The 25,599-nt window shown below is 36.5% G+C and overlaps 4 protein-coding genes across 10 annotated transcripts; 2 read left to right on the top strand and 2 right to left on the bottom strand.

Annotated features, from left to right (window-relative positions):
* Window positions 1-416: 416 nt before the first annotated feature.
* LOC116197917 (40S ribosomal protein S12-like) lies at window positions 417-2,854 on the bottom strand. The gene is made up of 5 exons (XM_031528194.1): window positions 2,762-2,854; window positions 2,115-2,152; window positions 1,117-1,408; window positions 957-1,022; window positions 417-760 (listed from the first exon to the last, which is right to left on the bottom strand). The coding sequence occupies exons 2-5, from the start codon at window positions 2,120-2,122 to the stop codon at window positions 701-703; spliced, it is 426 nt and encodes a 141-aa protein (XP_031384054.1). The 5' UTR covers window positions 2,123-2,152; window positions 2,762-2,854; the 3' UTR covers window positions 417-700.
* A 5,113-nt stretch (window positions 2,855-7,967) lies between these two features.
* On the top strand, window positions 7,968-10,412 carry LOC116193511 (cyclic pyranopterin monophosphate synthase, mitochondrial). Of its 4 annotated transcripts, none has more exons than XM_031522246.1 (4): window positions 7,968-8,252; window positions 8,987-9,050; window positions 9,174-9,367; window positions 9,585-10,412. In XM_031522246.1, the coding sequence occupies exons 3-4, from the start codon at window positions 9,230-9,232 to the stop codon at window positions 10,200-10,202; spliced, it is 756 nt and encodes a 251-aa protein (XP_031378106.1). In that variant the 5' UTR covers window positions 7,968-8,252; window positions 8,987-9,050; window positions 9,174-9,229; the 3' UTR covers window positions 10,203-10,412. The 4 variants fall into 4 exon arrangements, with proteins under 4 accessions (XP_031378106.1, XP_031378105.1, XP_031378107.1 ...); XM_031522245.1 differs by having other exon boundaries at window positions 8,987-9,069; window positions 9,199-9,367; XM_031522244.1 differs by having other exon boundaries at window positions 7,971-8,252; window positions 9,199-9,367.
* Window positions 10,413-14,153: 3,741 nt separating this feature from the next.
* Window positions 14,154-22,501, bottom strand: LOC116194782 (RNA helicase aquarius). Of its 2 annotated transcripts, none has more exons than XM_031523669.1 (14): window positions 21,994-22,501; window positions 21,453-21,542; window positions 21,148-21,210; window positions 20,890-20,976; window positions 20,549-20,701; window positions 20,246-20,406; window positions 19,741-19,975; window positions 19,485-19,595; window positions 18,127-19,185; window positions 17,770-18,033; window positions 17,021-17,206; window positions 15,770-16,924; window positions 15,310-15,660; window positions 14,154-14,988 (listed from the first exon to the last, which is right to left on the bottom strand). In XM_031523669.1, exons 1-14 carry the CDS (start codon window positions 22,414-22,416, stop codon window positions 14,701-14,703), a joined length of 4,626 nt encoding a protein of 1,541 aa, XP_031379529.1. In that variant the 5' UTR covers window positions 22,417-22,501; the 3' UTR covers window positions 14,154-14,700. The 2 variants fall into 2 exon arrangements, with proteins under 2 accessions (XP_031379529.1, XP_031379530.1); XM_031523670.1 differs by having other exon boundaries at window positions 14,154-14,982; window positions 21,994-22,416.
* Window positions 22,502-22,590: 89 nt separating this feature from the next.
* Window positions 22,591-24,894, top strand: LOC116194783 (ABC transporter I family member 1). 3 transcript variants are annotated; one of them, XM_031523671.1, is made up of 3 exons: window positions 22,591-22,737; window positions 23,708-24,137; window positions 24,400-24,894. In XM_031523671.1, the coding sequence occupies exons 2-3, from the start codon at window positions 23,815-23,817 to the stop codon at window positions 24,764-24,766; spliced, it is 690 nt and encodes a 229-aa protein (XP_031379531.1). In that variant the 5' UTR covers window positions 22,591-22,737; window positions 23,708-23,814; the 3' UTR covers window positions 24,767-24,894. The 3 variants fall into 3 exon arrangements, with proteins under 3 accessions (XP_031379531.1, XP_031379532.1, XP_031379533.1); XM_031523672.1 differs by having other exon boundaries at window positions 22,596-22,737; window positions 23,736-24,137; XM_031523673.1 differs by having other exon boundaries at window positions 22,608-22,737; window positions 23,687-24,137.
* Window positions 24,895-25,599: the final 705 nt, after the last annotated feature.

The raw sequence follows: 25,599 nt of genomic DNA, 5'->3' as shown, positions 1-25,599 counted from the left end.
ATTTTGCTGTTATTCAGAAATAAAAAAAATTATTTTGTGGCTTTATTTTTCAATTTCCTTAAAATTATTTTGATCACTTGATTGAATTTTATTTTAGTTGTTCTAGTACTTTTTACTTTCAAAAAAATGTGATTTTAATTAACACGATTTGGTTTGACGGGCCCTGGTTATCCGAATTGAATATAGTATCTGATTGAACCGCTTTTTGACTAAAAAATAACGATCAAATTAGAATCATTTTAAGAGGTTCGATTCTTGTTCAGTTTGACTCGGTTCGACATCAGCAGTTGGGATCGATTTTCTCTAGATTAAATCAGAGCAGCGAGAACTATCATTGAAGTCATCCCCAATTTTTCAAATCATGACATATATATATATAACTTAACTGTTCTCGGAGTATGCAGGGGAGAGTACGATTCGAAAAAACTAATACATTAATGGTATGAACTCTCAAAACAATTCGGTCGGATAGTAATCATTCTGAAAGCAGGGAAAAGAACTCTGAACATTGTCCACAACCAGATGCATAGTAAGCTTCTCTTCAAGTCAAATAGACATGGCACATAACTTCAAAGAAAAAATGGACCAGCCAACCAATTCATCGTCTCAACATAACAAAAACAAAGTTCCTCAGCTATCAAAAAGTATCTCGGGTACTACCTAGAGGGAGAAAAACGTTTTAAGCTTTGGAGCTCCTCTCTTATTGAGACTTCAAGTACTCGAGAACAACATGGCGGGCCTCAGTCTCTTCACCAAAATCCTGTGGAACAGATCAGGTTCAACTTAAGGCCCATCTTGGAAAAGCCTTTACTTGGATTCAAAGACACCTTTTTTCGTTTCTGAAAACATTCCGGAACTTGGGCTTTGTCCAACCAACTTTAAAAGAATTTCTGTTACCACCTAAAACCTTCCAATTCCACAATTTAATCCCAATAAATTCCAACGCAGACTCATACCTTAACAACAACGCAGGAGCAGCCGACCACTTTCCTTGCTTTTCCCTCGGAATCAATCTTACATAGCTGCACCAAGAGGTAGTTTTAGACCAAGCAATGGCGACAAGACAACCCAAAGATGTCCTTATATGCAATGAAAGGAAAGATAGTTATAACTTACACCAGCCCACTCGCCGAGAGTCTTAGCGCTGGGAACATTGATCAGACTGACGTTGTGCTCATTGCAGAGGGCCTTGACCAGCTTGGTGTAGTCAGGCTGATTGCAATCCTCTGCAAGCACACAGAGGAGAGCAGCATGCTTCTCGATGGCCTTGGCGCCCTCATGAAGCCCACGAAGGAGCCCACCATGGGCCAGGGATTTCCTGAGCACGAGCTGAAGGGCAGTCATGAGGTCCATGGGCTCTCCTGGAGCAGGGGCAGCAACCTCAGTTGCAGGAACAGCAGCTTCGTCTCTGTCATATAACAGCATGTAAGATGTCAGATAAAGAGGAAATAGAAGTTTAATTAGCATGCGCATTCTACTGGGTTGGACACGGTCAAGACAACACGGCGTGCTGGTAAATCAAGCAAGTGTAGTTCAGGATTCATGTGGGGCAGATATTAGAGACTAGCGGTTAGAGATTCAAGGCCCTCCAAAACGATGTATTGGAAAAAGCACCAGCTGTATGGAGGCTGTCTTGGGCAAGGGTATGAGTACGGAAAATTAGACCATGTTATGATGATTTATTCCACTGAATTGTGACCATAGGACAAAATTCGAACTCTAAGGCCAACAAGATAAGACAATAAAGTGATAAAAGCCGGGGTTATTGTCAAATTGTCTTATGGTAACAGCAATTGGCGCTTTGCTTACAAGGAGCCTGCCAGATTGTGAAACTACTGGGTGAGGGATTCATTGCCCTCCAAAAAGATGTACGGGAAACAGCACCGTTTGCTGTATGGAGGGAGTGTCAGGGAGGGGTATGAGTATGGAAAAGGGAACCCTGTTATGATGTTTTGTTCCGCTTAATTGTGAACATAAAGTGATAAAACACAAGACAGGATTATTGTCAAATTGTCTTATTCATCAAAATTACGGGAGTTCAGACTTAGGAAATTAGAACATGGTAGAAGAAATAAAGATACTAAAGGTATCAGAGAGCACATGGATTAACTTACCCTGACATCTTGAATGCTTAGGCTAGAGAACTGCTTTCCTGGTGGAACAAACAACAAAAGTAAATCAGATAACTGAATGGTGTCGGTTGCAGAAGACAAAGGATATAAATGCACTTCACTGTCCACAGACATAACCAAAACTAAGCCCAGCATTACTCTAACTTTGAAGGCGAACAAACAGACAGCCGAGCAAGAACACAAAGAGCAACAGAATTTCAAATGTTACATACAGAACGTGCCCACCAGGACCTGCGACTTGTAAGGACAGATTCAATTCAAGTCAATTCGAACAGGACAATCTCAACCAGGGTGGGCAAAGCCTTACTGAACATCTCTCTCTCATAAGAAAGGCGACATTTTTAAACAGAAAAAAATGACATATTCACTGATAGTATAGCTGAAAAAGAATTCTCAGAACAACCCATTCAACAATGCTGAAAAGCAAAGGCGACATTTTTTCTTACAAACTACAGTTGTCGAAAAGCATCAGACATCCCATAAATTCACAAGCAACCTTTTCCGATTGATAATCAGAAAGCACGGAATCGATTTAGGCAAGAAATGATGCAGGAACAGAGACGTCAAGCTATGGATTCAAGTGCAGTTCAAAACCGTAGGATAGGAGAAGGGAGCCGATTTTCCCATACCTCGAGTGTGCGAACAAAGACGGCAGTCAGCGGAGCCAGAGATTTTAGGGCTATGGGTGGGAATGTGAATTTTATAGCGCTGCTCCAAAAACCCTAGCTCCCGAAATAACGAAAATGCCCTTGCTCACTTTTTACTTTTTTTTGGAAAAAAAAAGGAAAAAAAACAATTTTGGTCCTCAACATTTCATACATTTGTCATTTCAGTCCTCAGTCTTTTTTTGTTACTGTTACCCTCAACGTTCTTTTTTTTTTGCCACTTTAGTCCTAACGTTGCCTTTTCCAGTAGCTAGGGGTGATCACAGTTCGAGTTGGGTCGATTTCGAGGTAAAATTTTGGGGAACCGCTTTCATCAGTTTATGAGTTTCAAAACTCGTCCCGTAGAACCCTAGTGGGGATAGAGAAGAGAGTCAATTTTCTCATACCTCGGACGTGCGATGTGCCTAGAGAGACAACAAAGCTTGTAGGTGTCTCATTGTAGCCACAGATTTTGAGGTTGCGAATCGGATGTGAGTTTTATATCGCCGGCCTTGGTTCCAAAACTCTAGCTCAAGTAATGATGAAAATGTCCTTGCTCACCTTTTTTTTTGGGGGTGGGGAGGCTATTTTGCTATATTTGTCCTCGACCTTCTATGTTTTTGTCGCTTTAGTCCTAAAGTTACCTTTCCCAGCAGCTAACATGGATTTGAACGAAAATAATGACTGTAGGACTAAACCCTAGCGCATAAAATGACGAATATGACCTTCAATCATCTTATAATTTTGGGTAAAATGCACTAACTTCTCTTGAGGTGTGGAGAAATTACAGTTAATCCCATTTGACTTAATTGACCAATTATTATGAAAAATATCAATTGGATTCATAACTTATGATTTTTTTTAAATCCATACATTTAATTTTTACTGATTAAAGCAATCGCATTTCATAAATTTTTTGTAGAAGGCCTTTTTGATATATTTTAAATTTTAGAAATAAAAAATATTTAAAAATAAAAATAAAACTAAGAAAGAATCTGGTTGAATGGGGATGAGAAAGGCCTCTAGTAATGGTTCTTGGGGCGATGGTCATTAAATGAAACGTTGAGTATAATACTCATAAAAAAAAAAAACTAATTTCAAATACAAACTCAAAATAACGTAAAACAATTTTAGGTACTTAGAAAACTAAAATCTATTTTAAAATTTAAATTTAGGTAGGTCGGGTACCTATCCGATTTTTTCAAAATCCGAGAACTGAATTAAGGTATAAAATCTTCTGAAATTGAAATCGGGTGTTCTATCAGTTTGATCGCCCCGAAGCTCAATTTTCGACTTTCTACTTCATTCCTGGTGCCCTGCGACAGGCCACCCCATGCCCTCTTTTTATTTGTCCTCTAGATCGAAGCTTTCAACTATTTTTATTATTTATTTTAAATTTTTACTCCTTAAATTAAAATTTTAAAAAGAAAATAATAAAGACTGTGTATGAACATTTTATGTAATGTGAACTTTATTGGGTAAAAAAAAATGTGTGGACTAAAAAGGAAAAGACTGAATTATGGCCCTAGTTACTATTCTCTAAAAAAAAAAATTGATCAACTAAGTCAAATAGGGCTAAGTTCATATATTCTCAACAAACAGGATTAAGTGACATTTCTCGAAACTTCAACGAAAGTTAGTGCATTTTACCCTATAATTTTTTTATAATTATGTTTTTCTTTCTTTTTTTTCCTCTAAATGACTAATTCATTTGACAAGTCAAATCGAAATTATCGAACTGTTTATGGGTTTTTGCATGCAGTTGCTCCCAAAGCTGTGAATTATAGCATTAGCTTTTAGCCCATAAACCCTAGCTCATGAAATGACAAAAATGACCTGCGTCATTGATAAAAAAAAAGTATATGATAAATTTAACAAAACGAGTAAATCATAGGCCATTTGGGGTAAACATATGTTTATTTCATTTCATTAAACAATTTGAAATAAGAAAAATAAACATATGTTTCATAAAAATGTAAAATATTAGACAAAGTGAATAGATGGTTAAAAATTTCTTGGTGGATCTTATACTCATGACAGCAGTGATTAGCTCCGTTTAGTTTTACAATAATGTTTTTAAAATTTTAACTCTTAACTTTAACTGTATTTACTAAACAACAAAAATTAACAACACAATTATTATTATTTCCTTTTTCTTCAATTTTTTAACCAATCAATTTAATTTTTAATATTAAATTCGCTCAACTATTCATTACTTTTTTCACAATTCAATACCATAATCATTACTTTTTTATGCTGCGTTTGGTTTCAAAGTAGGATTTTAAAATCAGATTTTGATTTTGAAAAAAAAGTGGTATAAATGGGGCTCACCCTTTGACTTTATATAAGTTATTTTGTTTTGTTATGACAAAAGTAGTATAAATGAGCCACTCTTTTATTTTGTATGAGTTATTTTGTTTTGTTGTGGGTATAATTAGGTTAAAGTTGTGGTTTTAAATCATATTTGCAAACCAAACAAGCCCTTAACTATTCGTTACTTTTTCACACTTTTTCTCATAATTCAACAACACAATTATTACAACTCAATTAAAATCAAAACTCAATCTACTTAACTCTAAAACCAAACACACAAAATTTCATGTATCCAATAGAAATTTCATGTATACATTTTTTCATGAAAGAAGGACAAATTTCAAAACCAATAATAGATAATAGATATTGATGGAGATCATCCACGAAAAGTGGTAGCAAGTTGGACCTTTTCTTCTTTTGGTTAATGGAGTCATATCTCACGTATGCAAAGCAGAAAAAGGATAGAGTAAGCACAAACAAATAGGAGCAGAATTATAGAGGCACCTGCATTTTTTGGAGGGAGGCTCTTTTTTTCCCTTAAGAAAAGTGATCCAAAATATGACAAAAATTAATAACATGGTAGCATAAAAAGAGAGAAAAAGTATTTAAAAAAGAAGAAAAAAATAGATAAGAAAATGAGGATCGAAAAAAACCTCAGTTGGGGAGGAGGATTACAATCAAAACGCAAGCAACATCAAAACGGGTATCAGTTGGATTATAGGCTCATGATTTTGTGTGATTAGAACTTCGAGAGAGGATGAGAGAGTTAATGACAAAAAGTGATTGTTCTTATAATTAGAAATAAATAATTGTTCGGTAATTAATATACAAAGTGGAACGGTGAATGGTGGAGAAGAAGTGAAACATAGATTATTCAGTAATTATAATACATAAACAAATAATAAATAAATCAGTAACAAAATTATGATTATACAATTGGTTAAGTAGTTGGATTGCGGGCTTAAGAGTCAGTTCCAATTTAGCACCTTCGCACCACTTTGAATTCGCGCCCGTGCAAATCTCTAGTATAAGAGCATAAGAGGTCAATGAATTATATTTGAATACTTATTTATCAGCTCAAAGTATCCGAAGATACTTATTCATGGTTTTTTGCACACAGTTATCCCTAAAACTCTCTGCGTTACGGCGTTGACTTTTGGCCCATGAAAATGAAGTTCATCTCCCAATTTTTTTTCTTTGACATTTTTTTTACAAATATCTATATATATTGTGTACAAGATGTGCACCCGTGCTAAACACAGCGTGTCATATCTGTTTGTGTCCTTCTAAACTTTTTTAATGAAGTACAATTATTTTTTTGAGATTTTAAAATGTGTGTGTTATTGTAATGCTTTATAAGTGAAATTAATTGAAAATGAAAAAAACTAAGAATGCGTTTGGTTTCAGAGTTAAAGTAACTTTGATTTTGATTTTGATTTTGATTGTGGAAAAAGAACAAATGAGATAGTATTATAAATTTGACTTGGAAAACGTGTGTTTTTGTTATGTAGTGGGTAGAGTTAAAATCAAAATCATGATTTTAAAATCAAACTCTGAAACCAAATGGGCCATAAGTTATTGAACCCGTGCGTTACATGAGTTTTATATAAAAAAAATTATTATAAGAATTTAAATATGAAAACACTAATTGTTATCATTTTACAATATATATTAGTGTATAGAATTTTTTTTTTGTATACAACATAAATTTCACTAAGGTAAATTTCAAAACCACACTAAATAATATTAATTAAAGAGTTTGAGCAAGTAACTCATGTAAAATACTTCATATACAAAATCACAATCATCAATATAATTTACAGAAAAAATAATTTTTAAATCCTAAAATTTAAAATTCTTATATTTGATTAATGAAATAATAACAACAACAACAACAACAATGCCAATAAAACCTATAAATTTTTAAAGCTAGTAATAAGCTCATTTTTTTTATCTCAATGACATTTCATATAATTAACTTTTGTGAGTTTGAATAATTTTCGCAATAAAATTGCTTCAATATAAAATTTCTTGATTGAACTTTTATAAAGCTAAAAGTGATTTTAAATTTTAGAAAATTCACAATTTTCTAAAATTATGAATAATTATTGAATAATGAAATCCTTCAAATTATGAATACTTATTTACTTATGAAATGACAATAAGTGATAAATATATTTCTTTGGACATATTTTTTTATTGGCAATACTAATATTTATTTAGTTTATATATCGTATATTTTTTATAAAGACATTTAATATTGGATATGTTTATTTTCATATTTGCTATAATAATAATTATTTAATTTTTATATTGCATATATTAATACATTTATGCTTTTACCCTTATTTATGTGGATTGATACAACTTTATATTTAGATAGATAGATGGTGAGATGAGAGAGCAAAGGAAGAATATGAAATTAACCTTGTGAGGAGAGAGCAGCGAGAAGGGAGAGGGAGAAATAATTGGTGGTGGAAATGTGGTTAAAAGACAATTAAAGTTGCTAATTTACCCTCAACTTCCTCACAACTCAAGGGTTGCTAATTATTATACTTGTTTAATTAAGGACAATTTTAGAAATGGAATGTTACCCATCTTCTTCCTTTTTTGGTTTTGTAATAAACAAGCTCACGAAATTCTCTCTCGTTCCTGAAATAAGAGCCTTCCACATATAAGCATATTGTGTAAATTCTCAGCTCGTGATTGGTGGTCTCTTTGAGTCTCCCCTCTAACATGAACTTTGAATTTTTTAATTTTTTTTCAAATATGTATGATGTATTTACCATTTTATTATATATTCCGAAAGAAATTTTACATTTTATTTATAGAGATGTAGAGAGATACTAATTAGTGAAACTGCTCTCAAAATTGTATACATTATTACTATCAGACATTTTATTTTTGTGAAAATTTGAAAAATAATTTCAGCAGACCAAACCCCTACTAACAACATTTGAGAATTCAGCAATTATTATTTACTAAGCAGCCGTACATGGTTCTACTTCAAAAACAGCTGCCGCAGAACAGAGCGCCATTGGAGAGGGGGAAGTTGAGCTGATCGGTCGACTTGGAAGTCGAAGAGGCGGAAGAGGAGGAGCTTGAGCCCGGCCATTTGTCGACTCGATAGAATCCAAAGGCAAAGGCACGGCAGGGCGGTGAGGTAAAGCAGCCCCTCCCTGGTTTCTCTCCTTTCTGCCAATTACCATCAAATTCGTCCTGTTGTTCATCTTCTTGGACTTCACTTCGGTGTTGTTCATAAATAATGCACACATTCATGTGTTTGCCGGCTGATTATCTCTGAAGAGGGATACCCATTTTCTTGGAGTGGGGAACTATGGGGTTTCTTCGAATCGAAGCGCCCGTGTTTTCGCATAGGAGCCTCCCCTTTCATTCTGTATGTAACATGCTCGTAAAAATGGCCCAGTGAGTGTGGAGAAAATTTTTCTACTTTTCCTTAAGTCTTGGAAACAGCAACCACCAAGTACTTATGTCTGGGATCACGAGGTCCGAATTTACCGGTACTTTTATGTGTCTGACACCCGACTCATTCTTTTCTCCTGAGCTAAAGAAGGTCACTTTCGCTGACCAAGAACAGAGAGCCTTCTAAAGGGGAGGTTTCAGTTCAAACAGAACATAAAACACATTCCAAATACCTGTTCAAGGACCTGTATTGCCTCGTCTTCTCTTTGACAATGTCTTGTTCATGAGAAATGCACGGCTCGTGATCGTCTCGAGCATAAATAATCATTTGCACTATCGGTCTCTTCAATTTTAACTGTATATTTATTGAGAATGCTGGCAAAAAAAAAAAAACAAAATTATTCCTATCTAATCTTCAATAAATGTGGAATGAACACTTCTGTACTATCCGACCAATATGTTGCTCCTTTGCAGGCTAGCAAAGGAATGAACACTTTTTGTTACTATCCGATCAACTTTGCTATGAATACACTTTTCGGTATGTAAATAATCAGCTAGTAAGTTCTTCTTTCTTCTTCACATGTTGGTTGGGGCTACCAGAAATTGATGCAAAGATCCCTTTATTATTACTTCTGACAAGTTATATGCTTCTCTCATTCAGTATTTGCTTCTATTTAAAATTATAGAACTGGGCAAAATCATCGAATCCTCCTAATAATGCCGAGCAGCTCCTTCTTCATTCAACCTGCCATGCATCTCCGTCGAATAGGACGGGCTTTGCCTTCTTCAAGAAGATTCTTCAGCAATAAGAGCTCCAGCCATGATCTAGATAATGCAATCAATGATCTCAATAAGGTACGGAGTAAGTTACTTAGTTCGTCTAGACCAGCCACTACTTGCAGTTCACTTGCACTAGCTTTGATTAGACATTAACAGAAGAACCAACTTTCTGACTACTTTTGTTGCTCACATCATGACTGAATATGATGAAGCTACTTTGTTTTCCTCTGAAGCTGGACCCAGAGCATTGTGACTGCAGAAATGAGGTTTTACTTTTACTATGTGGTCGCAGGAGATGGAATTTGTCTTTGGCGAGCCACCACCACCCGGGCTTGGCGCCAACTCTACCAGGAGTAATAACAATAACTGCAACTTCATGGCTCAAGAAACCCACTTGAATCCTGATCATGCCAGTGTGAGAGATTCACTTGGAGGTGGACTTACGCATGTTGGGAGTTCAGGGGAAGCCCAAATGGTGGATGTCTCTGAAAAATCAACCAGTAAGAGAACAGCCATTGCTAGTTGCAAGGTACTGCTTGGAAAAAAGGTATTCGATTTGGTCTCTGCCAATCAAGTGGCGAAGGGAGACGTCCTCGGTGTGGCCAAATTCGCGGGGATTGCAGGGGCAAAGAACACCGGCAGCCTCATACCCTTGTGCCACAACATCATGCTGACTCATGTTCGTGTCGATCTGAGACTGAACCCCAAAGATTGTAGCGTTGAGATCGAAGGGGAAGCTGCATCAACCGGAAAGACTGGGGTCGAAATGGAAGCTTTGACTGCTGTTTCAGTCGCTGGGCTTACAGTTTACGATATGTGCAAAGCTGCTTCCAAGGACATCCAGATCTCAAACGTGCGGCTTGAGTCCAAAACTGGCGGAAAGAGCGGGGACTGGTTCAGACATGGGTGATTGGCGGTTGTGCGAGGGATTATGATGCTCATAGTTTTGTGATTCAGTACTCGACATTGTAAACGAGTCATCCTCGTGTTCATTCATGTTTTACATATGAAAGTGTGTCGGGGCAAAATTAACAATATTTATGTAGGATTCACTTTTTTCGCATAACACTCTGCCAGCAATGTGAGTTCGGATTTCTAATTCCTAACTGGCATTGATTCCCGTCGTAAGAATTGAAATTTCTCCTCCCCAAGCCTCAGAGAAATGAATCGTGGTAGTCAGGTTTTGAACTTTACTCTGATGTGTTCTCATGAAATTTGCCGAATCTATATACATGTATGTCAATATAATAACGAACTATTTGTCAGTCTCCCCGCACAATGATATCTCAGAGACCAGATCTCGCGAAGTCATGTCGTGGTCAATTTGTATATAATATAAACTTAACTATATCGTAATAAATAGGGGCATAATAGTACTTATTTATTAACTCATGGGTTAATTGCTTTAAATAATTTAATAAAGCACTAGTATTCTATCATGTGCGTTGCACGGTTTCATTATTGCATTCCAATTATCATTTTTATGGAAATTACTTCATTTTAACAAAATATTTTTTATTAATAAAAACAATGATTATATGAAGTTTAAACAACAATTTTCAATAACATTACTAAATATAAATAATCCAATAATAATGTTGCAACTAATTGTTTAATGCAATATGAATTATATGTCTATTTAATCATTAATATATTGTAAGAACTTATCATGGATAATCCGTTCACTAATTTTTTATTTTATTTTTGCTCTAAAAATATTGTTTTGTGGGGCTTTTAATTTCCAAAAGTTAGTTGTATACTTTTATTTTTATGAATCATAATTTCATGAAATTAACAATTTTATTTTCAAATGATCTTAGTGTCATAAATTAGTTTGCCTTGCAATAGTCTTTTTTTTTTCTTTTAAAATTACATTGATAATAATTAATTATTTCTTTTAGTGTGCTATCCATTGCAATGCACCTCATTTTTATCACACAGTTATATAATTTGTTTAGATCTTTGAAAAACAAATTTTCTTTTAAGTCATTTAGTTAATTACTTATTCCATTGATAATATGAATTAAAATTTATTATATTTATGAGATTATGCATTGTCATTTATATAAACCAATTTTTAGCTATATATATATATATTATAAATATAATATTCTATCTAGAATCGATTTCTACTTTTATTATCACTTACTAATGATTTTCTAAATTATATTAGTGAAAAGAGCTTGCTCTTGTATACATTAAATGGTGTATTTTACTACATACAGAGTGCGGATATATGGATACGATAATTAATAATATAATTTTATAACTATATAAGTAATTTAAAAATCATTTATCACATCGTATTTTTGATGTCTATTATATCAAATATAGTGGTCAAAGTAATAGAAAAATATAAACTATTTTGAATTCTTCAATAATTTTATAACATAAGAAAGTTTTATAAAATCTATTTATCGATGAAGCAAATTAACGATTCTAACCCAATTAAATATAACCCTATTAATTGCTTTTTAGAGTCAATTTTACTTATATATAGATAATAAATAATTATTATTGTGATAACAATACTATATTATACAAAAAATTATTCAAAGAACTATTAAAAAATATTCCTATTTCATCAGTAAACTAATATTCATCAATTTCTAAAAGCATTATATAGCTATCCTTATTTCTTTCGTCGAAGTGATTAAGCCATTTCATCTAAAATCATTCAAATTTATGAAACTCATTTATGTAATGTGAAAAGAAATAAAGTATAAGCAAATACGAAAATTATAAAACTTTGAAGAATTCTATGATTATTTTCCTTTTATCATATAAAACTAAAAATTTTGAAATTTTTTGGATTTTTTAAATTATTTCTATTCTATAGAAATTAGATTGATAATAGAGATGATGTATATGAATTTATTACATAATTTTTTTTTATGAATTGAATATATATCTAACATAGTATGTGTAAAATTTATTGCATTAAAATAGTATAACAATAAAAATTTTATAAATTGATATCAATCAATATTTTCATATTTAATTTCTTATTATAAAATTTTCTTCACAAAATCCGTCTATCACACTTCAATAACCTAGTTATATAAAATATTATGCAGAGAAATTAGATATGATACGATGAATATGCCGGGAAATCTATACATTATCCTTACATAATATGGAACTTTCGTGGTATTACATATGTGTTTATATATATATACACACACACATATATCTATATAATATATTGGGGAAATAAAGAAACCAATATCAGATATATCGAAACATATAAAGTATTATATATATATACATATAAATGTATATGAAACGTATATAATATTATATATAAATATTGGAAGTCATATATATATATATATTATATACGTTTCCGTATACATATATATATATATATATAAACAGACTTCAAATATAATACAAATATATTTGTATTTATTTATAATTTATGACATATTAGATTTGACGTGCTTTACCACGTAAAAAGAATCAAGATCTAAAAATACTACATGGACAATTAGAATGAGGTTATCATAGAATATTGTAAACTCAAGGAATAACAAAATCATTAATATGATGAATCAATATATATGTTTGCAAGATTCTTAATTAATTTTTATTTTTTATGATAAGGTTCACAACATAAAATATAATTTATCTATAAAATTCATCTAATCTTTAGAATACAAGAAAATATGTTATTTAAAAATCAATATTAATTATTTTCTATATTTCCAGAGAAAAAAATTACCTTCAATATTAGTGTCATATATATCTTTTTATCTTTTTTTTTTGGGTATATGTGATTTATCTCTATATACTTCAACATTGTCATCCAAAAGTATTTCAGAATTTTCCTCCTAAAATTTCTTTGATATAATGTATTATTAATTTGATTAACTCTATTAATTTGTAATTACAATATAATTTTTTATGGATATTATGCCTTCTGTCTGAAGATTTTCTTATGATAACAAATAGGATATGTTTATAATTTAAATTTTGGTGTATATATATATATATGTATATATGCAAATATCCAATATTTATTATCTGATATATATGTCAAAAATACAATTAATTTATCTCTCGTGATTTTATAGTTTGTAATTTATATCTATACGTATTAGTGAATCGAAATCAATAATTTTCTAAGCATGAACAAATTTACAGGTAATTATGTTTTAATTATTTCAATTTCCTCAAACAATTATCTTTTTATTTAAACAATTACTATTATCTCAGATTATTTATTTTGTTGGCACCACAACATTAATCAAAATCGCCAATTTCAGTTAAAAGCTTTAGTTATAATAATTATTGTGGAAAAATAATTAACGTTCAGAAATATTTACCTTAGGTAGTTTTCTTTTCGAATTATTTGCTTTCCTAAAATAATAATTAAGATTATGCATTGTCCCATGTTTGAAAAACAGCACAGTACTTTTTCCTTTTTTCTGTAACCTTAAAAATCCTTTTCTTTTTCCATTTCAAACAGTACGAATTCAATTATTTCAGTTTTCTAAGATTTAATTTTAGAAGATCTTTGGCCCGTTTATTTTCAGAATTAAAATCACAAAAATTTTAACTTTAACTTTAACTCAACCCACTGCACAACAAAAATACACATTTCCCAAGTTAAAAATTTTAACTTTAACTTTAACTCAACATACTACATAACATTTGTCCTTTTCTACAATCAAAATCAAAATTACTTTAACTCTGAAACCAAACGCACCGTAAAGTATCAAAATGGAAGTACTGTGATTTTAATTTAAGATATGAAAATCTTACTTTAGACAACTGAAATCCAGGAGTTTGGAAAAAGGTCGGTGAACTCCAATAAACTCATTTAATTTTCAAGTACAATAATTCTTATCTCACAAACTCATTTAATTACTCAATTGATATTATTTTCTATCAAAAAATTAATAACCATTCCCACACAATGCGCTAGTTGTCACCAAATTTAAATCGATCAAATCCCCACCATGGGCCCATCACGTTTAGGTGGAATCAGATTCTACCGAGCCTTGAAATTATATTCCCATTGACGAACGCATGTCTCCCCATGTTAGGCCATACAATACATAGTAGTAAAGGATCAGAATATCATACGGGACCGACGGCTAGACAAGGCTAGTGTCCCGAAAGCAAGCCACATCCGAGAATCATCACTTAACAAAATCACCAAGAACAGTCGGACAAATAGCCCGACAGGAACGCCAACTTCATCCGTTGATATCAAAATTCCAACACTACCTGTCGAAAGTGAGCTAAAATCTCACCAACTTTTGAGTTCCATGCTCCACCGTTCTGCAATCTTTGCCTGGGGGAGTAGGAAATGAGCGAGAGATGCCCACAGTTGACAAGCTAATTAGCCTTTACCTACTGATACAAGCAGCGTCCCGGGATGTGACCCTTACCGGCTTGCACTATGCTGTCCTGCCTTCTTGTCCATTGGATTTGCTCTCAGGCTGAACGCTGTTCTCATCTCCAGTATCAACTTCCATTTGGGCAGTTCCATTATCCATGGAGTTATCCTCCAACTTACTTTCTGAGGGCAGGTCTCCAGCCTCCTCATTGTTAGATGCAGGCATGCTCATATCCATTGCATCCTCGGAATTCCTGTGGCTATTTTGTGCATCAACTTCACCATTAGATCCATCTACCTTCCCATCATCAGTCATGAACTGATCGGGTTGCTGGCTCATCATCTGCACCTTGTGTACAAAAAGTATAACATCAGTTCAACGAGCTCAAGCCTCGAATAAAACAAGAAGAAAAGCTAAGCTTAAGCAGTCTCAGCCTCCCATTCACTAGTAGCTTAACCCCATTTTATGACATAAAAGGCATTAGCAATAATGAATAAATCATATATATATAAATCAAGGAAAACTCTAGCCAAATATTACGGGATTTTGAGCATGCCTTTGGAATTTACATCAATAAAATTGTCCAAAAAGAACTCCAGGCTGTCAAGAGTTCTCTACTCCAGATAAATCCAAATGCTTTACAAATCAAATGAAACAAGAGAGACGTACCTGATATATATGATATATTCTGCTATTAACTATGTTCGCCATCTCCTCAACACCACTGACTAGATATTGATCTCTGGTGTCCCCAACAGGCCTTTCAGTGTGTGCAGAGCTTTCATAAAGATTAAGGGCAAGGCGGTCTGGTCTCTTCAGTAGAAGCTGAAAAGTTGGCTGGAGTTCGTAACATTGCTCAAAGAGAGAACGCCGACAGAACACATACAATCCAAGTCTGGCACGAGACATGGCGACAACCAATCTTCTCACATCACGTAGGTGGCCCACAAAGCGAGTACGCACGAGAGACAACAGAATAAAATCATTTTGCTGCCCTTGAAACTTATCAACAGTGGTAACCTGTAAAAGGTATAGCAACCAACTAGAAGTTAGAGAAGACAAGTTGTCAATTCATACTGAACAGAGCAAGACCTATTAAAATTCAAGTATGAGCTGTCCTTGAACTTACTTTGCTGGGTGGGCCAATAAAGGGGTAAGGAGCACACCGCCGGTTGATAACATCACGAAGCAGAAGCTTCTGGCCGTTGTAAGTTGTCAATATAGAGATTTTATTTGCTGGATACCCCAGCAGACGCATGTACATATAGACACTAACTACATATTCAGCCTCCCCCTCGTTTTGATAGAACCATGGAGAAGGAGCACTTTCACCTCTCCCATGGTATTCAGGGACATCAATCAACTGATAATCATATGTGAACCCAGCATTTGCTTTATGAAAGATGGCTTCCTGCCTCACAAAAGGAAGGTCCCCCAAGTCACGATACCTCCAGTTGTATAGCTCTGCGATACTCGACCTGGCTCTTCCCTGGGCATTAAGCTCAATATATGGAATTCCAAGACGAACAAATCTTGTGAAGAGACTCTGATCCATATGACTGTACTTTTGAAAAGCCATGTTCTTAACAACAGGAGGCAACTGGTGATGATCACCAATGAGTATGCAGCGCTTAAGTCGTGCATAACCATCTTCCTGCCTCTGGAGTAACATGGGGATGAACGTCTCAATTTCCAGTATCTGTGCACTTTCTTCCATTAGCAAGTTGTCGTACTTGAAACCTAACTGAAGAAAGTCTTTCCTCTTAAGAGCTGCATGGGTGCAAGTCATTGCCACAATCTTTGCCTGCTTGGTCATCAAGTAATTTGCTCGATCAGCAGTAGACTTAAGTAACTCAAATGCCCTGCACTCCTCAAGCTCCTGGAACATGGTCTTGAGATGGCGAAAGCAACCCTTAGCTGCTCGCATGTCTTTCTCAAAAGACTGACCCGTGAAAACAGGCTGAGGAGTATTTGAGAAGAATTCTTTGAAAGGGAAACGGTCCTGGACAAATGTGGGTTTGTCCTCCTTATCAGCACAGGCAGCTAGAAACTGTTCCCATCGCGAGTATACGTGGAGTAACCAGAAGTATCCAGCTGATTCACAAGTATAACCTACATCCTCTGGCAGGCCTAGAGATCTTGCAAGCCTTTCTACTTCACTTAGCAATTCCAAACGTCTGACAAGCATAGCATTGACACGACCTTGCCGGCTAAAGTCAAGATCCGTCGCTAGTTCCTGTTCGCCTTGACCCAGACGAAGAAGGTAACGAGCAGGCACATCCCTCTGAAATTCCGTGGAACCAAAAGGATAAGTCAGCATGGTTAGGATGCCATAGACATACTAGCAACAAATATACGGAACTTGATGATTTGACAGTACCTCCATTATCTTCTCAAAAAGGTCATTCAATGCCTGGTTTGAATGCGTAATTATCAATGTTCTCTGAGAAGGGCAGTTATGATAAAGAACATTCAATATTTGCACAGCTGTATCAGTTTTTCCCGTACCAGGTGGACCAACAACCATTGTAAGTCCAGGCTGAATACCAGATATAATTGCTCCAATCTGCAAGAAAAGGAGAATTAGAATGTCTATGTGATGATCTTGCATAACCAGAGATTTAACTTGCTGATCAGACCAATCTTTGGCAAATAGATGACAACTACAATTTTTTTTTTCTCCCTCCCAGCTAAACAAATTTAAGGTAATAACAGTGAAACTACACCATTTGCACTTGTTCAAGACATCCCTCTTATCATTCATTTACTAAAGAATAGAGGAAGACTCCTTAATAACCTTAGTTTATTTCAACTGATTAGTTCATCAAATTCCAAAGAATAGTGTTATGTGCTATTACGATCACAATAATTGCTCATCAAAGTTGAGTCATAAAGAATGAAATTTTAACTGAGAAACGGGACAAATTTCACGTGGATAACATTGAGAAGAACCGTGAAGCAGATTTGCACCCGTATCATCCCAAAACCCAAACGACTAAACATTAAAAGAGATTAAGCTGGATTCAAGGGGAAAGCATAAAGTTACCTACTAAAGCCCCTTAAGGAATGAGACTAACTGGAAGCAGATAAATTTAATTTAGCTGAATGACAAACTGCAGATAGTGATACCTGCGTGGGCGTGAATCTAACAGAGTTCTGCTTAGGCCGATCTTGAGGATATGGGCCAGGATCAGGAGGAATGTAAGCCTCAACCACAAGTTGCCCCTTCTTGCCACTAGTATCCACCATATTGCTATCACCAAGCGAATCGGTGCCAGATTTCTTGTTCCCAGGAAGAGCATGTGTATTGCCTTTAAAGTTCCTAGGAAGCCTAATACGAAAAGGCGGTGTGGGAAGCAAATTCTCCGTCCCGACTGGATTGACAAAAGAAACCTAAAAAAAACCAACAGAAGAAGAAATTTAAGTCCAGAATATTACATATGAATAACACATTCAACAGATATCTGAAATGAAGTGAAGACCAACCTCATAGCCAGAGAAACACTCTCTCAAATGGTCTGCATCAAGAAAAGTATCTTTAAAATCGACTGTTTCCAAAAGATCCGGCATATTCGTCCACTGTGCTGAAGAAGGATTACCATATCCCAGAAATATATTGTGCAACCAATCAGGAACAATGCAGTACTCATTCATAAGATCCCTTATTGACTCTAGAATAGCTTTGAAATTGTTTTCCTTTGGTTTTCTTCTCATCAGCACATTGAATGTGCCATACACGTCTTCTGCACCTTTCTCTGCAATATCAGTGACATCCATATGGTACTGCGCTGTATCCAAGGCAACTGTTACAGTTCTCAATTCACCTTTTGGTGGTTTCCACTCATCCCGTTTGATCCTTCCCGTAAAATCATTCATTAGAGTTCCCTCCTCATCGCGAAACTCAATAATTTCACAACCTCGTACAAATTGAAGGCCAAGCCTCTGGGGCACACTTGCTTTTGCTGCTTCTTCAGCACTTAAAGGCTCAAAAGAAGGGCGAATGGAAAGCAAGAATAGAACATCGTGCTCTTTGAGGGCATTCCATTCTGATCTTATTTGTGCTTTATAACTAGATATGCTAAAAGTTACTTCCGCTGTCACAGCAGCAGGCTTCACCTCCCCAATATTTGGCTGCTTTACCTCGGTAATCTTAAAATTCTTAATAGGAACAGCCATTCTTGACCAACCACGGAATGCAGTTTCTCCTTCATTATTGATGTAAGCAAGTAGGTGGGGTACAGCCTCCTGAATATCCTCACGGATCTCATATGTTGATTCTAGGCGGAAAAGATTAAAATTCCGTAGAAGATAGTCGTGAAGAGTCAAAAACTGTAAATTCAGTTTGGGCAGAGCCAGACAACCTTCCCCAGAGTAATTTATGCTCGGTACAACGCTTTCATCCCACATAACCTGCTCGTTTGGGTAAAGTGGAAGAGAATTTATAGCTTCTTTCTGAGATTGTTGCTTTCCGAAAAAAGAGACCATGATTTCGATAAGAAAATCAACCCTTTCTGACCATGGATCTTCCTTAGACACCAGTTTCAGCTGCATTTGAAGTACAAAGAAGATTCGTGAGCCCGTACGTTTTTGTATGCATGATGCATTTATGCTTCACTTACCTAAAACGGCATTGCCGCCTTTACTGGAGATGTTTGCTAACGAATAAATGGTTTAACTTCTCAAGCCCAAAAAATAAAGATGACAAGATACTTTTGAGTATAAAACAGAATTTGTTAAATAAAAGCAAAATACCATGAGGAATAGAAGATGATGAAAGGTGGAATGCTCGAAACTATTTTGAAGAAAAGCAAGATTATGTAAGTTATGATGAGCTATAGACAAACCTTACTACAGACCAGCTCCTTCAACTCCTCCGGTGTAAGCACAGACAATTTCTTCGACAGATCAATACGCTTATGAATTGCACCAACGTTAGCCAATGCAAGTTCTTGCAACTATAGAAAGAGCAGAACAGGAAAAAAGTTTAGACAGATAGAAGGCCAAAAGATGATATGAAGCAAAGAGAAAGTGTGGCTACATATTTCTCCCATTGTGAGGAAGGGAGAACCAATACTTTGGCTATTATAGACCAAAACTGACCTTGGGAACCTTCTTAAAAGCAAGTAGTTGGAAAGATTGCATCCGGTCATAATGGGACTGGAGGACCTCATCATCTGTGAGTTGTGTCCCTACATGATCATTAATCTCAAAACCTTCATAAAATTGTAGAAGGTCAACCAGTTGAGCGAAGAGTTTCCCCTTTTCATGTCTATACAGCACACTTAAATGGCATTTGGCCACAACAGCCACATCAGCTACAAGAGGCCTTAGGTACCTGACCATAGAAGGCATGATGAGATCAGAATGATACTATCAACTAAAGCAAGAAAGACTACACGGCTTTCCTTAACAATTAACATGCAGTCTATGCTCAGTAATTCTACAGAGCAGTTCCAACACCTCAGTGTAGAGGCATAGATACAATAGTATCAGAAGTTCTCCAAACAATAGTACCCAAGAAACTCACATAAATGCAGAGGATATATACAGGAGAGGAATAGATAAAGAGATAGATTCAGATCACTAGAATGCAAGGGAGAGGTACCTTCTGGTTGGTAGTTGACTTAATAAGTCGATGAGAAATTCTATAAATCTTTCACAGTACAAAACGGATGCATCATCAGCTTCACCCAAACCATCAGACTCAATATGTTGACCATCTTCATCAACATAATGTTGTCTTGGGAAAACATTGTGGTCAAGTACCTGCTCCAGCAGTACAATCAATAAGCCAGATGCAAGACAAACAGTTTTAGAATGGCCAACTACATGCTCCCACAAAAGCACAAGGAATTGATTCCAGATACAAGAGCAAGCTTCAGAATGACAACTAGTTAGCATAAAGTACCTCCAAGAACTCTTCCATCAGATTCCTCAAAAACTTCACTTCCAATTTGGTCGAAGGGTCAAAAGCCTCTCCTCTTTTACTGGCATCCTTTGCCTCTCTCTTTATCATTCTTTTCCATTTTTTGATCAAATCAGGATTAAGACAAAGCTCCATCTGAAAAATGAGGTCTTAACACAGTTAATTTCTACGCTGGAGATCTAGAAAAGATAAATAAATTAATCGGTATAATACAATAAAACTATTAAAAACAAAGTGCATTTAGTCCTAGGGCATACGCAAAACTTGATTAAACATATACAATGACCTTTATCAGAAGCTAATGCTAGTGAATTAGATTGTACCTGAAATCGACCATATGACAAGCTGTGCCAGGACAAGAGACTCCCTAGTCTGAGGACAGTCTCGCTAACAATTTCATCTTCCAAGCTCTGTTGTATAAAAATAGTTGTTTAAGCGAATTGCAACAGAAAATCAACAAGGGACACCTACTTTCAGCTTTCTTTTGTACCGAGAAACTTATCAACAAGAACGTATATTCATCAAAAGAGCCAATGATTGGTGGAGGTAGACGGTTTTGTTTTTCCATTTACAGTGCATACCTGGAATGCATTAATCATGAAGACCAAGTAATTTGTCTTCTCAGCAATACTTAGCTTCCTTCCCTGCAATTGTATATTATAATTGTAAGTAAGAGTAACACATATGATGCCCAAAATTCTCAAAGCCAGGATGAAAATTGGAAAACAGTAGACCTATTCTGATCCTTCTCATGTTACAAGGCAATATGTCAATACCCAAAATCAGAGGGAAAGGTTAAAAGGGTAATGGAGAATTTTCGGGTTTTGCCAAATGAGAAGCAGCATGGATTGAAAAGACCAACTAGAATAGACGCCATGAAACAAACCTCCTTAAGCCGAAGAACTCTCTCAAGGAATCCCTTAAACACATCCTTCCTGTCGTAGAAGCATATCCAAGCTGCAACATTCTCTCTAAACTGCAGGCTTCAAGGACACAGTAGATTAAACTCATGCACATTATTCATGGATTACTGCACACATACAATTTCCTCACTAGTAGTTTCTTCTTCTTTTAACTCATCTCTCCCAATCTCTTCATTCGAAAACAACCTAGGAGTCTAGCGTACGTAGTAATTCTATGGAATCTACTCATCGGAGAACAAAGTCTTTGATTTCAACAACCAAACTAATAAACATCAGAACCTAGAAGCATGTCCTGCTGCATAGTGGAAGCATAAACCCTAACTAGTCAACCCTGTGAAGAACCCCATCAACTGCTAGTCGAAGAACAATGATTTCGATATCAACCTCCTCACCAATAAACATAAAAACCTAGAAATACCTAACTGCACACCTGAAACAACACAGACACATACATACACTAAAACTCATGCCCTAACTACGTTAACCAGTGAAGTGCCACGTTACCTTCTCATTAATCATGATAATCATCGACATGACATGCTCGAAGGTTGCAGCTTCGGGATCGAAGTTCGGCCACAGGTAATTCTCCAAATACTGGCTGACTTCCAGAATCATCACCCGCTGCAGGGGGACAGGCTTCCTCCCGGACTTAACCAGCAGCTCGGTCTCGTAAATCTCCTTGACGAGCCCGGGGTCGAACTCCTCCTTCTTCTGTTCCGCATTGTCGCCGGACTTGAGCCAGTTAGCAGAGGCGATTTTGGTCAGTCGGTCGCGCTGAATCTCCGACAGGGTGATGGAGCTGGGGACGGTGGATCCCTGTTTCGTCTCGACGGGTTTGTCGCCGGGCTGGTTAGGTACCTCGACGGGGTACTCCGCGACCCGGTGTCGCTTGAAGTCGTAGGTGCCGGTGCCGTATACCTTCGTCATCTTCGCCGGAGACTGGAAGGTGCTTCCGGTGATGAAGTGAAGAGAGAAGTGAAGGCGAGGGTTTATGCTTAGCCCGCGAGAGTTTTGCCTTCCAGACCGTCAAACCAAGGCGACTATCTTTTAGGACGGTTTTGCCCCTGTTCTTACAGTGAATTTGCATTATTGCCATTTTTTGGATTTCTTTTGTTGCCCAAGAAGGAGGCAGAGTCTGCCGAGAACACTGTACATAGGGAAAAGAGCCCGCCATTGGAGAGGAGGAGGTTGAGCTGATTGGGTCGACTGGTAATTCAAAGGACGGAGCCGTTTGTCGACTTCTTGATTGTGAGTATTTAGTATTTTCTCTCCTTTTTGCCCCCATTGTCATCATCAAGTTCCTCCTGTTCATCTTCCTGGAAATGTTCATAAATGCACGCATTGATGCATTCGGGTGCTGTATCTTTCAAAAGGGAACACCATCTTTCTTGAAGTGGGGAACTATGGAGTGTTTCGTTTCGAAGCTTGCTTGTTTTAACATGGGAACGTACCGGGTCTGTTCTGTACGTAACCTGTTCGTGAAAATGCCCCAGTGAGTGTGCAGAAAGTTTTTCTGTTTTTGCTGAGTTTGGGAAATAGCAACCACCAAATGTTTATGCCTGAGATCGTGTATCCAGATTGATCGGAATGTGAAATAATTAGAACAGAAGTTTGTTCCCGAAATGGAGGACGAGCCGTCTTCTTGCTAATGCTAGCTCATGATCTCTAGATTTGCCAAATCGATGAGTCTCAATAGTTATGCAATGAAGATGCTCTTCAATTGTTCAGTGATATTTTTAGGTATAATAACATTATGTTGGCACAGCCGAATATGGAGAAAGAACTTTGCTTTTTACCTGCCATGGAAAACGGCTTGCAAAGGCATCTTTTAATGGTATCAATTGAACAATGTGCCAGTGGTTATAATCCATGGAAGCTGTTGATGTGTTGCTTCTTTATAGAAATCTGTTTACTTGCCTTGGAAGGGAAAACGTGTGACTGCATCTTTTGAAAAATGAGAAGCTCAGACAAGACCCTGATTTCCGATTAATTGTAGTCGTTCCTATTATCGCGATGTTTTTTAGCAAATGATAATTTACCTAAAAGCTTAATTGTTACATATAGTCAAATTTCTGTAAGGACTTTTGATTTAAAACCAGAACCGTGCTTTTATTACCTTTACCAATTTAGCTACAAGGTTAACTGTAAGGTGCACCGACTTTGATTATCGAGCAATGTTTTTAAGATGTTTCTCCAGATAGTTTATATGTTGTTACAGGGCTCATTCTTTCTCCCCAAATATCAAGGTCGTTCTCGATGAACAAGAATAGAGGACGCTTCTGAAGGGGAGACTTTAGTTCAAACAGAAGATAAGACAAATTCTAAATGCCTGCTCGAGGACCTCCATTGCCTCGTCTCCTCCTCGACAACGTCTCTTGCATGAGAAATGCACAGCAAATCTTGCGGCACGTGAACATCTCAGTCCACGACGGTGGCGCTCTCTTGCTGACTGGGACAAATGGCTCTGGCAAGACCACCTTCCTCAGAATGATGGCAGGGTTCTCCCGCCCCTCAGCTGGTCAGATCCTCTGGAATGGCCACGATATCACGGACTCAGGAGTATTCCACCAGTACAAGCTGCAGCTCAACTGGCTCTCTCTAAAGGATGCGGTCAAGGAAAAATTCACGGTCCTCGACAATGTTCAGTGGTATACTGATGAGTTAGACATTTTTTGCCCGCTGAGATTTGATCTAGTATATTTGTCCTCCTCCATGAGATTAGATTTTGTCCTTTGAATCATTCTCTTAGACTGTTCATATCATGAAACATAAGAAGCACGAAAATTTGCTTTCAGTTATTGTGTTTCCTTGTTTTAAGCATTATTAGTTTACGTCGCCTTTTTATATTTCTTGCGACTCGAGGATCACATATAGTACGCCAACATGAGAGAAACCCTGGGCATTTTACAGGTTTGAGCTTCTGGAGGGCAAGCAAGGGAAGTCACTCCCCGCCCTGCAGCTCATGGGGCTCGGGAGGCTGGCAAAGGAGAAGGCAAGGATGCTTTCCATGGGCCAGAGGAAGAGGGTGCAGCTTGCTAGGCTTCTCGCGATCGATCGGCCTATCTGGCTGCTCGACGAGCCCTCAGTCGCGTTGGATGATGACGGGGTGAAGTTGCTCGAGTACATCATTGCAGAGCACCGGAAGAGGGGCGGGATCGTAATCGTCGCAACCCATCTGCCAATCAAAATCGAGGACGCCATGGTGTTGAGACTGCCCCCGAGGTTCCCTCGGAGGATGACTCATGTGGATATGCTTGATCGTGCAGACATTTCATGAGTGGTCCTATGATTCATTGAATACACAAGTTGATATGTCCGTCGATATTTTGAGCGGTCATAGATCGATGGATGAGATATTTTTGCAATAATGTTTTGTAGTAGAAGTGTTGAATGTTCTTTTAGGTATCCGACGGGCTTCATGAATCATCTCGTATTCAATCATATCATGACAAGATGATCGATCGACCACTAGAACTCGAAGACGAATTGAGACGATAACGTCGATCCTCAATTGAAAAGATCAAGACGTCCTTGTCAATCAGAAGGATTAGGACTGGGAATTCGAAGTTAATAATGAGCGTAAGACGTGATTAATCTCACTCTAATAATTGCCATCGGACAAGTCGTCAATTATTATTATCTTTGCGTGTGGGGATATAGAGAAGAATTTTGCACACAGACATCACCGTCAAACCTCACCTCCCCAACTAATAATTTTGTAACCTTAAGCTCCAAATTTTTCCAACTTTTTTCAACCAACCTCCTCAGTAATTCATTAATTTCCATGATTTAATTGACAGTTTTACTATCCTAAGATTAACGTAAATCTAATCGGTATAAGAAATACGAGACGAGGCTGATCGCCTCAGATCGGGTCCCGTGAATTGTCTGCTCATAGCAGAAGAGCACATGGGAGCGGGACATGAGGAAGAACATTTGACCGAACTGCGTATATTTCACGAATCAGTTTTTAACTAATTTAAAACATCTTCATTAGTGACAACATCGATATAACGCAATTGCCCATAAACCTCCTTTTATATATGAAAAAGAAAAAAAAAATCATCGTGATTAGTTTCGGTTTCCAGGTTACCATACACAGCAAAAGCT

This window comes from Punica granatum, chromosome 2 (assembly GCF_007655135.1).
Source record: "Punica granatum isolate Tunisia-2019 chromosome 2, ASM765513v2, whole genome shotgun sequence".
NCBI classification, from domain to species: domain Eukaryota; kingdom Viridiplantae; phylum Streptophyta; class Magnoliopsida; order Myrtales; family Lythraceae; genus Punica; species Punica granatum.
The sequence above is the reverse complement of the archived record's forward strand: the minus strand, read 5'-3'. Positions and strand labels throughout refer to the sequence as shown.

Excerpts from the sequence above, each read along its gene's own strand:
- LOC116197917 (XM_031528194.1), bottom strand. Across the intron at positions 1,023-1,116 it reads CTCTCGGCGAGTGGGCTGGT|CTATGTAAGATTGATTCCGA; the intron begins GTAAGTTATAAC and ends CTCTTGGTGCAG. Across the intron at positions 761-956 it reads GCTCCTGCGTTGTTGTTAAG|GATTTTGGTGAAGAGACTGA; the intron begins GTATGAGTCTGC and ends TCTGTTCCACAG.
- LOC116194783 (XM_031523671.1), top strand. The coding sequence starts at position 23,815 with ATGCCTGCTCGAGGACCTCCATTGCCTCGTCTCCTCCTCGACAACGTC. Across the intron at positions 24,138-24,399 it reads GTCCTCGACAATGTTCAGTG|GTTTGAGCTTCTGGAGGGCA; the intron begins GTATACTGATGA and ends GGCATTTTACAG.
- LOC116193511 (XM_031522247.1), top strand. The coding sequence starts at position 9,230 with ATGCCGAGCAGCTCCTTCTTCATTCAACCTGCCATGCATCTCCGTCGA. Across the intron at positions 9,368-9,584 it reads CAATCAATGATCTCAATAAG|GAGATGGAATTTGTCTTTGG; the intron begins GTACGGAGTAAG and ends ATGTGGTCGCAG.
- LOC116194782 (XM_031523669.1), bottom strand. The coding sequence starts at position 22,416 with ATGACGAAGGTATACGGCACCGGCACCTACGACTTCAAGCGACACCGG. Across the intron at positions 19,186-19,484 it reads AGGAGCTGGTCTGTAGTAAG|CTGAAACTGGTGTCTAAGGA; the intron begins GTTTGTCTATAG and ends CTTCAAATGCAG. Across the intron at positions 15,661-15,769 it reads TTATTGGCCCACCCAGCAAA|GTTACCACTGTTGATAAGTT; the intron begins GTAAGTTCAAGG and ends TACCTTTTACAG.